General features: G+C 52.5%; 1 protein-coding gene and 1 long non-coding RNA gene across 2 annotated transcripts; both read right to left on the bottom strand.

The window, feature by feature from the left end:
* Positions 1-4459: 4459 nt before the first annotated feature.
* Positions 4460-9729, bottom strand: LOC125621513 (C-type lectin domain family 2 member D-like). Its single transcript, XM_075119383.1, has 3 exons — positions 8303-9729; positions 7248-7351; positions 4460-5612 (listed from the first exon to the last, which is right to left on the bottom strand). The coding sequence occupies exons 1-3, from the start codon at positions 8420-8422 to the stop codon at positions 5486-5488; spliced, it is 351 nt and encodes a 116-aa protein (XP_074975484.1). The 5' UTR covers positions 8423-9729; the 3' UTR covers positions 4460-5485.
* A 15-nt stretch (positions 9730-9744) lies between these two features.
* LOC142069057 (uncharacterized) lies at positions 9745-12769 on the bottom strand. Its single transcript, XR_012664931.1, has 3 exons — positions 12636-12769; positions 11492-11741; positions 9745-10922 (listed from the first exon to the last, which is right to left on the bottom strand). It is a non-coding gene; the product is annotated as an uncharacterized LOC142069057 (long non-coding RNA).
* Positions 12770-17020: the final 4251 nt, after the last annotated feature.

The following is a 17020-nucleotide window of genomic DNA, read 5'->3' as shown; positions in this document are numbered from 1 at the left end:
GCACAAACCTCTGTGCACTTGGCCTCTAACCCAGCCGCGGGGCTCTGTGCTTGTAGATTTCAACCATGCTTCATACTTTGCTGTGAATATCACATTGCAGCTGCCAATGGGAGATGCTGCCAGGGATTTCTATGGAGCAGCAGATAGCCCAAAAGCCAGGGCTCCGACGGAGCCCCAGGACGACCCTGACAGCAGCGACATGGAGGAGATGGAGGTGGAGGAGATGGGAGAATGGGAGGGCGAGGAGATGGATGTGGATTAGAACATCTCGGATTTGAGAAGTGCTGGGTGTGCACATGGCACCATACGATGCACCCACACGAGAGGGGCTTCCTCACCTCTCACTGTTTAGAGAGCTAGGCATCTCAGGGGTTCTCTTATATATATTTTATTATTCCTTTCTTCTTTGCACTTACAAACTTTGAGCAGATTTAGGAATGAATGAATGTTCCGTTTCCAGTGGTGTCTTCATGCCAACAGCTCTGGGATTCGGACACGATACGGGAACAGTAGGGTAACGTGCATCAAATCTCTTCAATCCAGACAGCGTGATCAGCATGGGCAGCAGGTATCATGGGGCTGTGGGCACTGAGGTTGCAGTGCCCCGGGGCTGAGGTCTCGCCCCCCGACCTCTGTCGTCCAGTGCTGGGGCTGTGGGCTGTGGTGATGGTGCTTTGGGCTCCTGCGGGGGAGAGGTAGGTAGAAGGGGAGGGAGGGGGGCAGAAGGGGAGTGGCGGGACCTCAGGCACAAGGGGAAGGGCCAGGGGCTAGGCTTCCTGGGTGGCCAACTCACTGGCAGCCCGTGCTGATCGGAGAGTAGACAAATGATCGTCAGGCTTTCTGCTGACCAGGTCTAAGTCAGAGCAGCCTTGGGGCTGCTCTAATGTACATTCCGCTCCACATAGGCCCGGGTAAGCTGAGAATAGCTGTACTACAATGCCTTCTGGCCATGGGAAGCAGGGCAGTTGAGGCCTTTCCACCAGCCAGGGAAGCCTCTATCTGCAGGTATCCTCTGAGGGTATTGACCCTGTGACATTGCACTTCATAAGCTTTATAAAAATGTTTAAGTGTGAATATGATGTAACTGGAATATGCTTTATGCAAAAGGTCTCTATAAGTTTTGTAATGAGACCTTACAAATCTACTGAGTGTGTTCATCCTATTTGGATGAATGTGTCATTCTTGTATCTCAAATTAGGAATATGAGATATCACTCTGAGGTCCTACTGTAGTTATGCAAAGTGTGGGCCATTTATGGTGGCTTAGAATCTTGATGGCTCCCATTAGCTAGGACAACTGACTGTAGATGGCTCTGTTCACCTGCAAGCCTTCACTGCATACGTGCGGGCCAGTCCTGAAAGAATGGAGGGGGGCTCACAGGACATGTGAACATGTCACATGATACTTGAATCCATCTTTAACCTGGTGCTTTTCCATTTAGAAGGAGGAGTGGAAACCCAGAGAGACCGTCAGAGGATTCCCGCCTTGTGCCAAAGATATCAAAGGGGGTGGAACAGAACAAAGGGGGCTGCCAGTCATAAGAAATCCCCGAGTTACCACCTGAGCTGGAACAAGGCTGTACCAGGGGAAAGGATTGGGCCCAGACTGGAGGGAGTCCAGTCCCGGAAAGAAGCTTTTTGGAACATCTCTCAGGGTGAGATTTATCTGTATTCCGTTTCTTAATGTATTAGGCTTAGACTTGCGTGTTTTGTTTTATTTTTCCTGGTAACTTATTTCTTCTGTCTGTTATTAATTGAAACCATTTAAATCCTACTTTTTATAGTTAATGAAATCACTTTTGTTTATTAATTAACCCAGAGTAAGTGATTAATACCTGGGGGAGCAAACAGCTGGGCATCTCTCCCTATCAGTGTTATAGAGGATGGACAATTTGAGTTTACCCTGTATAAACTTTATACAGAGTAAAACAGATTTATTTGGGGTTTGGATCCCATTGGGAGCTGGGTGCTGGAGACAGGTGACCTGCTGAGCAGTTTTGGGTTAAAGTCTGCAGCGTTGGGGGTGTGGCCCAGACCTGGGTCTGTTTGCAGCTGGCAAGCATGTCTGGCTCAACAAGGCAGGGTTCTGGAGTCCCAAGCTGGAAGGGAAAATGGGCTCAGAGGCAAATTCAGCACGTCAGGTGACAGACAGGGCATTGCAGGTGTTCTCCTCACCCTGGTCGAATGCCTTGTGCGGGTTGTACCTGGGGGGTGCAGGGGTGGAATGAGCCGGGGACGGCTGCCCGTTTGAGTGATTCATAGCAGGCATACGAGGCACTTTTGGGGGAGCCTTGTCCAGGCCTGCCATGGGTCAGCTCTCTCAAACCACCACCCCTGGCAGCGCAAGCCTGACCTTCCAGCCCCCTGCAGGCCTCGCTCTCTGTGTACAGGTTAGCGATAGACACTCCCAAAGCCTCTGAGCGTCCCTCGGGAGTGCTCAGCCCGTTCCCCGGAGCACACGCACAATGGTGACTCTAATCCCACAGGCGCGGTCCACAGCAGCTTGTAAGATTCAGTTCAGGCCAACCACTCTATTGAGAACCCAGCAATTAGATATACAGAAAACAGGAATGAGTTTATTATCAAAGAGCAGAGATGCAAGCGAGAGTGAATAAATACTGGTAACACCCATTGTTTCATGTTCTGTGTGTATATAAATCTCCCCATTGTATTTTCCACTGAATGCATCCGATGAAGTGAGCTGTAGCTCACGAAAGCTTATGCTCAAATAAATTGGTTAGTCTCTAAGGTGCCACAAGTCCTCCTTTTCTTTTTGCAAATACTGGAAAGTAATGGTTACATAGAAAACAAAATCCTCACACTTTCTAGAGCCGGGGTTCTCACAAATTTTTGGCAGCCTCAGAATGAGGCTCTGACAATACTGAACTAACTGTAGGAAAAACAAATAAATAAATTACATGTGCATATTTACATAGGGATTTTTTGCAGACTCAATAATAAATATAAGGTACAGTTGTGTCTTTTCTTTACTGGACCTAAACACAGAACAAACCAGTGCTTTGCACAGTCTTGTCTTTTTTGTTGTTCTTTTGCTTTTTTGGTCAAAGGTGGACGGCTGTACAACAATTCTGAACTAAATTTAAAAATGCTTTACATAATAGAAAGGATAATGACTAATAATGAAAGAATGTATCTGCCAATATGTCCAAAGTTTCTTTCACAGACAAAAAAACCCAGTCAACGTAGCCCAGTAATAATAATGATAACAGTAACAACAAAGTCTGAGCCGTTGCTGTTGTCTTTTCAGCTTGGTTTTTGCATCATTTAACAGCTTGCGCCTCTGAAGCTCACCGTAGTAATTTGGTTCAACTTCCCTTGCACAAGTGCTGTAGGGACGTTGCACGACATACATTTCAATTTGATGAATTTCTCTCTCACACTGCAACTTGTTCAGAAATGGAATCAGATGGCTTCGGAAACACAGGAAACTGCCTTTCCCCCTGGTGCTGAAGTGTTTCTTTTTCTTTCTCTGTTTTGCTTTTCTTAGCAGAAGGTCCCAGAGGAGCCACCTGCTGTCACATTCAAGGTCATTTTCTGGCACTAGATTATCTGAAATACTTTCTGATACCCAGTCACATTTTAACTTTTTCACCTCCCTCCCCACCCCCATGAACAATCGCAACCTGCCCAAACACCACGCAGTGAGATGGCCCATAGCCACTTACAGAGCTACAATAACATGAGATGTAAACACAGTGGTTAGAGGTCTATAAAATCATGAGTGGTGCAGAGAAAGTGACGAAGGAAAAGCTATTTACTTGTTCCCATAACACAAGAATTAGGGGCCACCAAATGAAATTAATGGGCACCAGGTTTAAAACAAATAAAAGGAAGTTCTTCCTCACACAGCGCACAGTCAACCTGTGGAACTCCTTGCCTGAGGAGGTTGTGAAGGCTACGACTATAACAGGGTTTAAAAGAGAACTGGATAAATTCATGGAAGTTAAGTCCATGAATGGCTATTAGCTAGGATGGGTAAGGAATGGTGTCCCTAGCCTCTGTTTGTCAGAGGGTGGAGATGGATGGCAGGAGACAGATCACTTGATCATTGCCTGTTAGGTTCACTCCCTCTGGGGCACCTGGCGTTGGCCGCTGTCGGCAGACAGGATACTGGGCTGGATGGACCTTTGCTCTGACCCAGTATGGCCGTTCTTATGTTCTTAGCCAAAGAATACACTTTGTGACTTGAAAGAAAACCACACCTATGTAGCTCAGCTCTGCCGGCATGGTACTATTTAAAAGGGAGCGCGCATGAGGATTTATGGCATTTAGAAGACACCTTTAATACTTAACATCTGAGCGATTGTTGGGGCACTTTGGAGGCTCTTCTGGCTGCAAAACAATCAGCTGCTGGCTGCATTTGAGAAATGCTGTTCTGGAGTCTAAACGAACAAGGCCTTCCCTTAGCCACATGCTGGGGAAATGAGGTAAGACTCCTTCTCATGAGATCACTCCCTCTCAGCTGCAAAGAAAAGCTTGACAACGTGACCCTGAGTTTAAAAGGTTCAAAAGCAGAAGGCACATACGGAGTTTAAACGAGACACACTTATTGCTTGAGGGCCCCACTGCCTGATTTTGAGATCTTGGCTCGTTCAAGTAGGTGTGAGTTGTATAAGTGTCACTTCTAGGAGTCTCATTTTGAGCCCCTTTCGAGTGCAGTCTCTTTTCCCATCTGTCAAGGTTCCTTCCCCACTTTGAACTCTAGGGTACAAATGTGGGGACCTGCATGAAAACCTCCTAAGTTTACTTTACCAGCTTAGGTTAAAACTTCCCCAAGGTACAAACTATTTGACCCTTGGACTTCCACTGCCACCATCAAACGTTTAACCGGGTTTCTGGGAAAGTGTTGTTTGGAAACGTCTTTCCCCCCAAAATCCTCCCCAAAACCTTGCACCCCACTTCCTGGGGAAGGTTTGGTAAAAATCCTCACCAATTTGCATAGGGGACCACAGACCCAAGCCCTTGGATCTTAGAACAATGACAAAAGCATTCAGTTCTTGAAAAGAAACATTTTCATAGAAGAAACAGTAAAAAGAAAAGGATCACCTCTGTAAGATCAGGACGGTAAATACCTTACAGGGTAATTAGATTCAAAACATAGAGAATCCCTCTAGGCAAAACCTTAGGTTACAAAAAGACACACAGACAGGAATATTCATTCTTTTCAGCACAACTTATTTTATCAGCCATTTACAGAAATCATAATCTAACACATATCTAGCTAGATTACTTACTAAGTTCTAAGACTCCATTCCTGTTCTGACCCTGGCAAAAGCCTCACCCAGACAGACACAGACCCCTTTGATGTTCTCCCTCTTTCCAGCTTTTGAAAGTATCTTGTCTCCTCATTGGTCATTTTGGTCAGGTGCCAGCGAGGTTATCCTAGCTTCTTAACCCTTTACAGGTGAAAGGATTTTTCCTCTGGCCAGGAGGGATTTTAAAGGTGTGTACCCTTCCCTTTATATTTATGACACCATCACATACACCTCAGGTTTGCTACAGATCCACCGTCTTCCCATGTAGCACCGTGAGCGGCTGACCCCTTTCTCGTTGTTCAGATACGCGCAGTCACCTCCTCCTCTTAAGTGAAACCTGCAACACAGAAGCCAGGGAGCTGCAGTCAGGCAGAGGCCAGGCATTTCACACCAGTCCCAGCCAGGGGAGCCGTTCTCCACAGTGCAGGCCTGAGTGCGGAGCAGCTACTCTCCCAGCCCCTCAGGAGCAGAGCTCAGGACAGCGGGGGCTTTGCAGAACCGCTGACTGTTCCTGACCCTCTATGCTGAGCAGCCCACAGGGGTGCTGGAGAATGGACAGTCCCCAGCAGGACAGAGAGAATTTGTTAGACTGATTGTCAAAAGAGACCGGCCCTCTAACAAGAGGGGCAGACCATCACCAGAACCAGACGACTGAGCCGGAAAAGCGGGGGGACAGGAGGGATCTCGCCTCCTTGAAACACATGGAGCAGAACCAAGATGACACTGAAAGAAGAAATTGCATTCAGGGGTTTCCTTTTCCGTTGATCTATAACTCTTGAGCTTTCCATTGGGGATGGGGGAAAAAGAGAGTGTTGAAGAAGTTCCTTTGTGAAAGCATGTGTTCCTTGTTTGTAACCCTCACGTGACTCTCCCAGAGTTCATCTGGTGTGGAGGGTGGAGCTCTAGGGACAACATGCCTCTCGGGAGATTTGGGAGGGTTCAGCACTGGTTTTGGGTCCTACAGCAGCTGATCTGCAGGGTCCCACATCCTAAGGAACATACCAGACAGGGAGTGTGTACCCCAGGAGAGTGCCACAGAGGCCCGAACTCAGGACAGTGTCTGGTAGCTCTTCAGACCCAGTGAGGCTGGAAGCAGGTGGGATCCAAAGGTTGGGTCCAAAACAGCAGAATGGGGACTGTCCATTGGGGAGCCCTGACCCAGCGCCAAAAGAGCCTGATTTTTCAAAGTACTGAAGTAACCCAGACCAGAGAAGTGGGGGGGTCTCCATCCCCCTCTAATGGCTGGCCTGCAAAAGAGCTTTATCAATGGCGGGGGGGTTCAGTTAGAAAAGTGGATTCTTTCGCTCCTATGGCAGAGGCTCATGCTTCTACTGCTGAAGTCCCAGGGTTGAAGCAGCGCTGGTTTTGTGATCACACTTGGAGCCCACTGAAACCCATCGCGGGGTGTTGGGCAGCCATCACTACTGTACCCCGTTCCCGTGGGAGCCCCAGGTGTCCAGCACCTGTGAACCGCAGGCTCCTTTAACATCGGTGCCTTGTTGCGGATTCAGAGGCCTCACCAGCCAAGTCACTCAAACCTGCCGGCTGCAATCCCCAGCGGGACCTGCACCTGCCATGCAGTGCTCGGCATGCTGCCCTCTCTAGCAGCCACTGATAACCTGAGCTCCCTGCTGCCTCCTTTCCCCGGGGGGGGTCAGACACCCCAGGGACCTTTCTGAAGAGGGCTGGGGGAGAACAGCGAGTGTCCCAGCTGAAATCCCAGCGCGCTGCGAGGGCATCTCTGGCTGTGGCGGGCTCTGTCTCCGGCCCAGCTCCGTGCTGCGGGGAGGAGCCGAGAGTTCAGGGACACGCCGGCTCCCATCGGTCTCCGATACACGCAGGACGCGAACGGACCAGGGTCGTGTCTGGTTGTTTCACTAGCACTGAGTGGTGGATCTACCTGAGCTCAAACAGCTCAGACACCAGAATCCCAAGCCCAGGGGATTAGTCCAGAGGGGCGAGAGAGACTCACAGGTGGTTGAATTTGGTGCTGTTGGTCCATTTCCAGGGCTGACCCTGCTCCCTCCGGAGGGCGATCCAGTGGTCCTGGACACCCTTATGGCGCAGCAGGAACGCCTTCAAGAAAGCCGAGGGACAGCAGGTATCAGCCCCAGCTCCGGTGCTTCCCCACCCCCACCCCTCCAGGGCTCTGTGCCGCAGAGAATCCCAGTCTCATATTCATAGAGTGTCAGGGTTGGAAGGGACCTCAGGAGATCTTCTAGTCCCACCCCCATCCCCAATTAAATCATCCAACAGATTTTTGCCCCATACCCCTAAATGGCCCCCTCAAGAATTGAACTCACAACCCTGGGTTTAGCAGGCCATTGCTCAAACCACTGAGCTATCCCTCCCCCCATACTGAAGAGTGCTCAGTTTATTTTTTGAGGGGGGGGGGGGTGTTCCCCTGCCTTTTGCAAAGTACAAGATCACCCAGGCAGTATTAACCCTCCCCCTGCACAGAGCAGCCCCACCCCTGTGCTCCCAGTCACCCACACCCCAAGTCCCCCTGGGCTGGGGGCAGCTGCTGGGTCTGAGCTCTCTGCAGAGACCTCTCTTCTCACAGATCAGCCCCCGCTCACCACAGCAAGGCAGGAGGAGGGAGCGAGTCAAGATGAAGTGGGAGCGAGTCAAGCTGAAGTCAATGTGAGAGGATCCCCTCCTCCCCCGCCTCCTCGGCTGGCTGCTCCTTTCCCATCCCCACAACAGGAGCACTGGCTGGGTTCTCAGTCCCACTCCAGCAGCCAGCAGGCCAGGAGATGCCTGAGCCAGCCCTGCCCTAGACAGAAGCTGTCTCCCTATTTGGGGACGGGGGCAGCTGAGAATGGGCAATCCCTGTGATCACACACAGACAGTAGGGCCCTGGGCCCAGCCAGGGCTGGCGTTCAGCAGCTGGAAGTTCATTCACTCTGGCCTCCCAGCACGGGAGGGCTCAGAGCTGCTCCTCACCCCACGGGGCAGAGCCCAGGTCCTACTGCAGCAGCCACCACTGTGCCAAGATCAGTGTATGGCAATTCGAGAGTCTCTCACCATTTCCTGCTCACTGTCGATCCCAGCCAGGGAGGCACCCGGTGCACAGCAGCGGCTCCGGTTGTCGGTCCAGCTCCCTTCCGTCTCTGAGAAATAGTAGCATTTCCCTCGGTATCCCATCCAGCCGTCCGGGCACGAGGGGCCAGCAGGGGGGCACAGATCAGCTGATGAAAGCTGAGATATCAGCACTGAGAATGAGACAGTCACATGGAGGGTAAGAGTTACACCTAGAATTGGGCATTTGACTGGTACAAAAATTGGTCAACTGACCAGTCAAATCTGTCAAAGAGTGGTCAGATATTTTAAAATACCAATTTATCAGAATTGGTTACCTCCCGCCAGGAACAAAAAAGAGCAAGACGTCATTCTCTCCAGTAGGTTTAGCTTTCGATAGATACGGATCTACCTAATTTTTTTTAAAAAATGTACTTCACTGAGTTATTTTAGCTCAGAAAAAAAAGGCAAAACAATGAAACCAGGTTCCAGAAAGCACAAGTGAGGCTCCAAGACGCAATCCGAAAGGCAGGCTGCCTCCTACCCCCAGGGCTCTCGCTGGAGTATTTGACTGTGGCCAAACAGGCAGTCAGTTGACCGGCTTGCCAAGCCCATTGGGACCCCCAGCTGGGGCTGGACCATGGCAATCAGACGCAGGGGGACGGAGACGTTTGTCACTGTAAATTTGCCTGGCAAGAAGGATTCCAGGGACACTCCCAGCCTGCGAGGGACTGACACAGCTCAGAGCATTTCACCCCAGGCACAAGATCAACAGCTGGACGTTCAACCTCGCAACAAACAGCAGGTGAACAACTGAGAAGAACTTGGGAACTTTCACGCAGGGACATGAACGCCACAAGGGGGCGCCAGAAACCACAGCAACCGGAAGTGACCTGTTGCACTGTGGGCCAGGAATGATGGAACTTAATTCACCTCCTACCTGCAGACTTTTCTCTCCCCAAACACAGCAGCAAGAAAGGCACTTTCTGGAAGCCCTCACGGCAGTGTAACCCTTTCAGAGCCATGAAAAAGCAGCAGTGGGGTCACCCATAAGTGACACCAAAGAGGATTTGAAAGACCTGTCTAGTTGAGAGGAGTTGGACTCAAACCCCTCCAGATGTTTTTGTGCACGTCACTTTTGTTTGCACCACAGTAACTCGGTAGCTGGTTTTCAAGCCTTCTCATGTGGCTGGCGCTCAGCGAGGAACAGACACTCTAAGTCTGGAAGAGTTAGGAAACGTGGCAGCGGTGATCAGAAAACGAGCATGTGTTCACCTCATGCACAAGGCACGTCTGACCCTGTAGATTTAACTGTCCAGTGCACGGTAGCCCACACCCCTGCCCTACTGAACTGAGCAGAGAAGTCAGTGACTAACAGTTGATGGCACAGGCTGTCTCCACCATCCATCTCCAGGTCAGATGCCACATGTTCTGCAGAGCTCCCCGCACCTGCAGGTGTGTAACCAACCCTAAGCTCACAGATTCCCACCTTACACAGTGAGAGCCAATGCTGCCCATTGCAACAGCCTGCCATTACAGCAGGGAGCTGGGATTCAGGGCCCATCTGTATCAGAGCAGGATACACCAGTATAATCACAGTGACGCAGTGACATCAGGGCAAACACCTCCTGGAGATGCGCTGGAGCAGTGCAGCTCGCTCTGGTAACTTCCTGCAGCAAACTGCACCAAGGCAAGCTCCTTTGTGCACCAGTGCAGTGCGTCTCCTTTAGCGGTTTGCACCAATTCAACTGCACGGATGTCATGACATCGGCACAGAGGATTCCTAATGCAGACAGACCTGGATTCAATCCCCTCTGCCAGCTGCTAAACCCTTCTGGGGCCCAGTGATCAGATCCCAGGGCAGCAGAGAAATCCCATCCCCAACAGCCTCCAGCACGCCCTGCCCCAGTCGATGGAGGGATACAGCAGGGTTCATGTTCACGGCAAACAGATGCCCTCTGCACGAGCACACGCTGTCTGGGCAGCCCGGGGGTGTGAATGGTGCTAAGGGACCCTTCATGGCCAAGCTCAGCGATCGGGGGGTTTCCACATTGCGCTGGTGGAGGGGTCTCGACTGAGTTCTACGGCTCATTTCAGTAACACTGCAGCACCTGCCGCCTGGCCACAGGCGTGACCTGAAGATCCAGGAAGGCCAGGCTAGTAACCTCAGAGCAACACAGGGAAGGCAAAGGGCTCAGGGATGCGCTGCACCCTGTCCCATTGGACACCCTGGACAGGGACTGTTTCATGGCGCATGGCAAAGGCGACTTGGGTCCAAAGTGCTCAGAGATGGGCTGAGGGGCTAATGTCAGTCAGATCGTCCCGACACAGAGAGTGCCCAGGTGCAGGGGTCTGGGAGGGAGCAGGAGGAGGGTCGGTGAGGAAGATCCCCCAGGAATCCTCTGTCCCAGGGGCAGAAGCCAGACAGGCCGGGAGGAGAGAGTGAGCGTGGTAGGTCACGGGGGAATGGGATGCACGGAGATCGTAGATGGAGGGGAAGGGAACGGGGCGGAAGCTGGGAACTCACCTGCCAGAGCAATGATGGCAGCGATCAAAGGAGATGATACAACTATCAGTGCAACCACAACTCTACGGGTTGGACTTTTCTTGCAGTTACCAGGAGGGTCTGAAACAGAAAGACCCGTCAGGCAGGGCTGGGAGGACACCTCTCACTGACAGCACCGGGGCTGGAGCTGCCCTGGAACATGCATCGTTCTGTCCATTGCTCCTTCCGTCAGACACTCTGGGAGGGGAGCCCAGAGGGTGAGGCAGACCCCCCCCACCAAGGGCAGATGGAGGGTCCATGGCTCCCTAGAGCTACCCTGGGGCTGTTACCAAGATCCGGCTCTGGCTGCATAGCAGGGCCTCAGAGCAGCAGCCGGGCCATGGTAAGCCGCAGCTGTGGGGAACTACAGACCCTCCCCCTGCTCTGGGCAGGGAGCCTGGGGGGAGGGATACGGACCTGGGGCTGCTCTCAGCCCCCCACCCCAGGGAAGTGGAGGGTCATCCACGGCTCCCTGCAACTGCCTGGACTCCAGCTGCCAGCCAGAGGTGGGGTGGAGGGACCTCAAGGGGAAGAAGAGGGGGAGGGGCGGGGCCAGTGACAAAAAGTGGGAGGGCCACGCCCCCTTCCAGCACCTCGGGCAGTCTCGGTGTCTCTCTCCAGCCTGCCCCCAGGCAGAGATGCCCCATTACCTGGGTTCCCTCCAGTCTCCAGGTGTCCATTGCCATTAACACACAACTCCTACAGCGGCTCTTCACTCTCAGCAACCCAGCTGCTGGCCCCATTGTCCCTCTCAGCGACACTCAGGCCACAGACGCTGCTGCAGGTGCTGGGCTGGGGTCGGCTCCTCTCGGTCTGAGTGGGTCCGATTTGGCAGCAGCAAAGCCGAGGCAGAGGTCCTGGCCCTGGCTCCCTGTCCCTGCTCCAGACTCTCCAGCCGATCTGAACCCGAGACGGACCAAGCAGGACAGGTCAGGGGTGGGGGAGGCCATTTGTGGTTTCTTGTTCCCTGCCCAGCACCCCAACCCCCTGCCAGAGGCGGTGCCATGACGATTAAAACCCCTTAACTCCTATCAGCCCCTCCGCCCCCAGGACCTCAGAGACCTGATCTACTACAGGCCCCTCCCACCCGTGACAGGAACCCAGCTGGGGGGTGGGGGAGAAGACCCTCCTCACACACACAATCCTCCTAGAAGTAAGTGTGAGTCGGATATCAGAAGGGGAGGGGCTGGGGCTCGAAACAGCCTTGTCCCTGGCCCAGCCCCCTCCTTGGAGGGCGGGACTTGAACCAGTGTCCAGCGCTCCTCTGCCCAGCCCCTCCTTTCCCTTCGGGGGGGGCTCTCCCGAACCCCCACCGCTCTTCGGCTCGGGGCCTGCCCCCCGAATCACCCCCCTTTGGCCCAGAGTCCCAGCCCTTCGGCCAAGGACAGGCCCCCGCCACTGTGCTGCCCTCCCCATGCGGTCCCCAGGCACCGCCCAAGCCCCGCCCCCCTTTGGAGCCCCGCCCCCCATGCGGTCCCCAGCCCCGAGCCCGAGCCCCGCCACCCATTCGGGCTCCGGTCCCTCCCCCTCCCCATTTGGTCCCCAGCCCCTAGCCAACCCCGTCCCCGGTTCCTCCCCCTCCCCATTTGGTCCCTGAGCCCGAGCCCCGCCACCCATTCAGGCCAGGGCCCGGGCCCGGGCCCCGGCCCCTCCCCATCCCCATTCGGGCCCGGGGTCCCCCCTCGCCCAGTCCGGTGGTGGCTGGAACCGGCCCGCAAACCCCGCCGAGCAGCCAGCAGCACCCACCCACCCACCCGCGGCCTGGGCAGGGACCCCTGGGACCCGGAGTCTCACCCGCGGGAAGAGCGCCCGGCACCGCAGCCCGGGGAGGAGCTGAGGTCCCAGCAGCCAGGCGGGCTCGCAGCGGATCCCGCCCGGTGAGTTCGCGGCCGCAGAGCGACCGAAGAGCGACCGGCTTCCCTGTGACCCCCGCGCCAGCTTCATTCCCACGTGGGTCTGAACAGCGGAAACGTCCGTGCCCGGGGGTCACAGAAACAGCGGCCGATCCCCGCCCTCAGCCCCGCCTCCATTTAACCCCTCGACTCCCGGCCGCTCCGCTCCCCACAAACCTTCCCCCTCTCTCCCAGGCTGGCCGGGTACCCGAGCTCAGATCAGGGCTCAGTCCTCGCCCTCCCTGACCTGGCCTCCCTGCCCGCCCTCCTCCTGAAACCTTGTCCTCCCTCTGCCCTCCCCTGCTCCCCCCACCCCCGACCCCTCTGATCGCTGCTTCCCCCTCCTGCCAGCTCCCCGGGGCCCTTCCATAGGCTCTGTCCTTGGTCCCCTGGGGCTGACCAAATAGTATATAAACACATGGGGCGGGGAGGGTCCTTACTGGTTTGTTTCGGTGTAACAGTGTGTGACAAGGAGGGGGGAGGTCTTGAGAAAAAAAAAAACAAACAAACCAGTAAATGTGACATGGTTTATGTCCAGCCTCCCTCTTCTGTTCTCTTCTCCCTCTGCCCCTCCTGTCTGGGTTGTCTCCTCTGTAAACACAAATTCAACTCCCCTCTCCATGCTGACAACTCACCCATTTGCCTCTCTGCACCAGCCCCATCTCCTGCTGGCCAAATGAACACCTCAGCCTGTCTCTGGGACATCTCCTTGTGCCTACCTAGCTGTCAGCTCAAGCCCAACATGGCTAAAGCAGAGCTCTCTGTCTCTCCCCTCCTGTCCAAGCCCTCTCTATTACCTCCTTTCTCCATCGCTGTGGACAACGCCAGCATCCTGCCTGTCACTCAGGCCCATAACCTGTCATCTTCCACTCACACCTCTCTCTAGGTCAGGGGTGGGCAAACTTTTTGGCCCAAGGGCCACATCGGGGTTGCAAAACGGCATGGAGGGCTGGGTAGGGAAGGCTGTGACTCCCCAAGTAGCCTGGCCCCCACCCCCTATCCACCTCCTCCAACTTCCCGCCCCCTGACTGACCCCCATCCCTAACCGCCCCCTCTGGGACACCATCCCCTAACCAACCCCTGTCCCTGAGTGCCCCAACCCCTGTCCACACCCCTGCTCCCTGACAGCCCCCTCCCCCCCCGGGATTCCCACACCTATCCAACCCCCCCGTTCCCCATCCCCTGACCACCACCCCCAGAACCTCCACCCCATCCAACTGCCCCCTGTCCCCTGACTGCCCCTTATCCAACCCCCCCACCCGCTTACCACGCTGCTCAGAGCAGCAGGAGCTTGCAGCCACGCTGCCCGGTAGGAGCAGCAGGCCAGAGCACCAGCGGCACAGTGAGGTGAGGCCGCAGGGGCGAGGGGACAGGGGGGAGGGACCTAGGGCTAGCCTCCCCTGCTGGGAGCTCAGGGGCTGGGCAGGACAGTCCCGCAGGCTGGATGTGGCCCGTGGGCCGTACTTTGCCCACCTCTGCTCTAGGTCCTCACATCCAGGGCTGTGCTTAAGTCTTGTGGTGTTTTCCTGCATAACATCTCTAAGATACAGCCTTTCCTCTCCATCCACACAGCTAAAATTCCCATCGAGGCTCTGATCGCATCACATCTCAGTTACCGCCACATGCTTCTCTTTTCCCTCTTCCCCAGCTCATATCCATTCAGAATATTGCTGCAAGCTGCAAAGATCATTCTCTGAGCCCACTGCTTTCACCATGTCACCCCTCTTTGCATCCCTCCACTGGCTCCCCCTTCTCTATTGCATCAAACAGAAGCAGCTTGTCTTCTCCTAACCGGACATCTCTCATTCACTGTTCCAAGGCGCTGACTCCCACCTCCAATTGGTCCATGCTGCCAGCAACACCCACTTGTTAAATTTTCAGACAACCACCTTCATGCTTTCTGCCACATGCCCTTCATGCTCGGAAGGAGAGCCCCTTAAACATTTGCAAACCTACCTCATTATCCATCTCCAATTCCCAAATCAAAGCTCTTCTTTGCCCTGAGGTCTACCAAAAATTCAACAGCCTGTCTCCTGGGGGGCTGAGACCACTGCCTATCATACCGACCGATACAGTCTCATTATTTCCTTGCACTCCCCTGTCTGTCTGTCTCCATCTGTCTCTTGTCTTATACTTAGATTGTCAACTCTTTGGGGCAGGGACTGTCTTTTGTACTTTTTTGTACAGCACCTAGCACAATCGGGTCCTGATCCATGACTGGGGCTCCTATGTGCTACAGTAATACAAATAACACTGGCTAGAGAATGTCACTATTATGGCTTCAGTGCCCTCCTCCCCCCCCCCCACAAAAAAGCAGCAAAACAAAACAAAAAAAAAATCAACCTCCCAGCTCAAAACGTATGTGTTTACACTCAGCTGGCGAACTCAATGTAAAGTACTAGTAGAGGTGAGGGAGAGGTGTCTTTTACCTTGATGTAGCTAGTCCAGGAATGCTATACGCTCAGCCTGGTATTTACCTGGGCAAGTGACACAGAGGTTAAAGCCACCTGTGCCTTCTCTCCACTCGGATTTTACATCAAGTTAGCTATCTCCTTGTAAATACACTTTTGCAGTGAAGACAATGCCTGGGAGACTCCTACCTCAAGCCCCGAACTTCTGGTTGAGCTAGAAATTGTTTGCAACATTTAAGAGCCCACTGATTGAAAGAGGTTAAACACACACAACATTTCTCCATTTTATCTTTGTGCAACTGACAGCACTCTGTGTAGTCAGTTTCACTGCTTCCCCCAGAGAAGCATTCATCAAATCTTTGGAAGCTGTGCACTGCTTCAGGACACTACAATCAGTCATGTCTCTCTCCCCCCACACCCTCCACATGTGTATTCATCAAGACCTAATCACCTTTATTTATACTTCTTCTGTACCCCTCTAACTAGTGCTTCATACACATCCCCAGGGGAAGCAGAGGGCAAATGAGTGCACCCCACGCTCAGAGAGACACTGACTTGGGAGCGATTTCTGGACACGGTTGAAAATCTTTTCCAAAGGAAGGATTGTCTGTAGAAAAGTGACTATTTTTGGAATGCAAGGGTTTTCAGGAAAGATTGTCAAGACTATAGGACTTTCCTGTTTTCACAATATTGTTCTGAAACTTTTAAAATCAATCTTTTGTTCACTATATACTCTCTTTCATGCCTCTACCCCCTTTGACCCAAAACCTGAGTTTGTTCTAAGTGGAAAAAATGCAACTAAATTTTTTTGCAAAAAATGTTGATATACATTTAAACATTTGATGGGTCCCACCCCAGAGATGGCTGCATTTCAGCACTGGATGAATGATCGCTGTGCATTGTTACCATATGGCTGTCAACCAGCTGCTGCACCCAACCCCAGAGGCAGTTATATTTCAGTACTTGGCAAGCAATTGTTGTACCAATAAAATAAAAACCAGCATGATCTTATAAAAGGGACAAGGCAAAATGCCATTTTTATTGTAAATATAATAAAAAGAAATATAAAACTCACACTGTTGTATTGTTACTTATTCCTTACGTAAATATATATATAAATATACATATATATATATATATATATGTATATATATTCATTCATTCATTCATACCAGTTCTGCATAGGGGTTATAGTTACCAGCCTAGAAGCTGCTCGTGACAGAGTACTGGCCAGGTAACCTGTACACGAGAGTGGAGCCGAGTCCATGTCAGATGCGCATCCGATGATCCTGAAGGGTAGTGGCAGAACTGGAGACTCAAAGTTCTCAGTCCTTAGTGTCCATTTTTGTAGGAATTTCTTCCTATGCCAGTCCGTGGAATTTGCTTTGTCATATTGTTAGTCATGACTGCTCCAGGACGGCTGTCAGGTGCTCATCAGCTTTCTTTATCCTTTGAATTGATCGGGTGGATCCTAGTTTGCCCTCCGGTGGGGTTCTCTGGTTGTCTCCACCTGGCGTCTTCTTCGGCCAATTGATGTTAAATTCCTAGGCTGGCACTTCCCTGATTATTCAAAACCCACCATTCATTCACATACATTCCTTACTTTAATAAAAACACATTTCTCATTTCACCGACTATTGTTATTTTATTTGAGACTCCCTGTCTCTTAACATTCCTTCGGTATTGACTTTCTTTTATCATACAAAGGTGTTATTTTTTTGAGACTCCCCATTTTTTAACATTCCTGATCCAAACTATAGAGGGTGGGAGTCTCTATGTGGCATTTCTATGAGCGCCGCTCCAAATCGCGGCTCTTCGCCATGTTTCAAAAAATCATGTCAATCTCCATCACAAAGTATCCCTTTGCAAAGTAGAG

The sequence above is a fragment of the Caretta caretta genome, chromosome 14, assembly GCF_965140235.1.
Source record: "Caretta caretta isolate rCarCar2 chromosome 14, rCarCar1.hap1, whole genome shotgun sequence".
NCBI lineage: Eukaryota > Metazoa > Chordata > Testudines > Cheloniidae > Caretta > Caretta caretta.
This window is presented reverse-complemented; position numbering and strand designations above follow the sequence as displayed.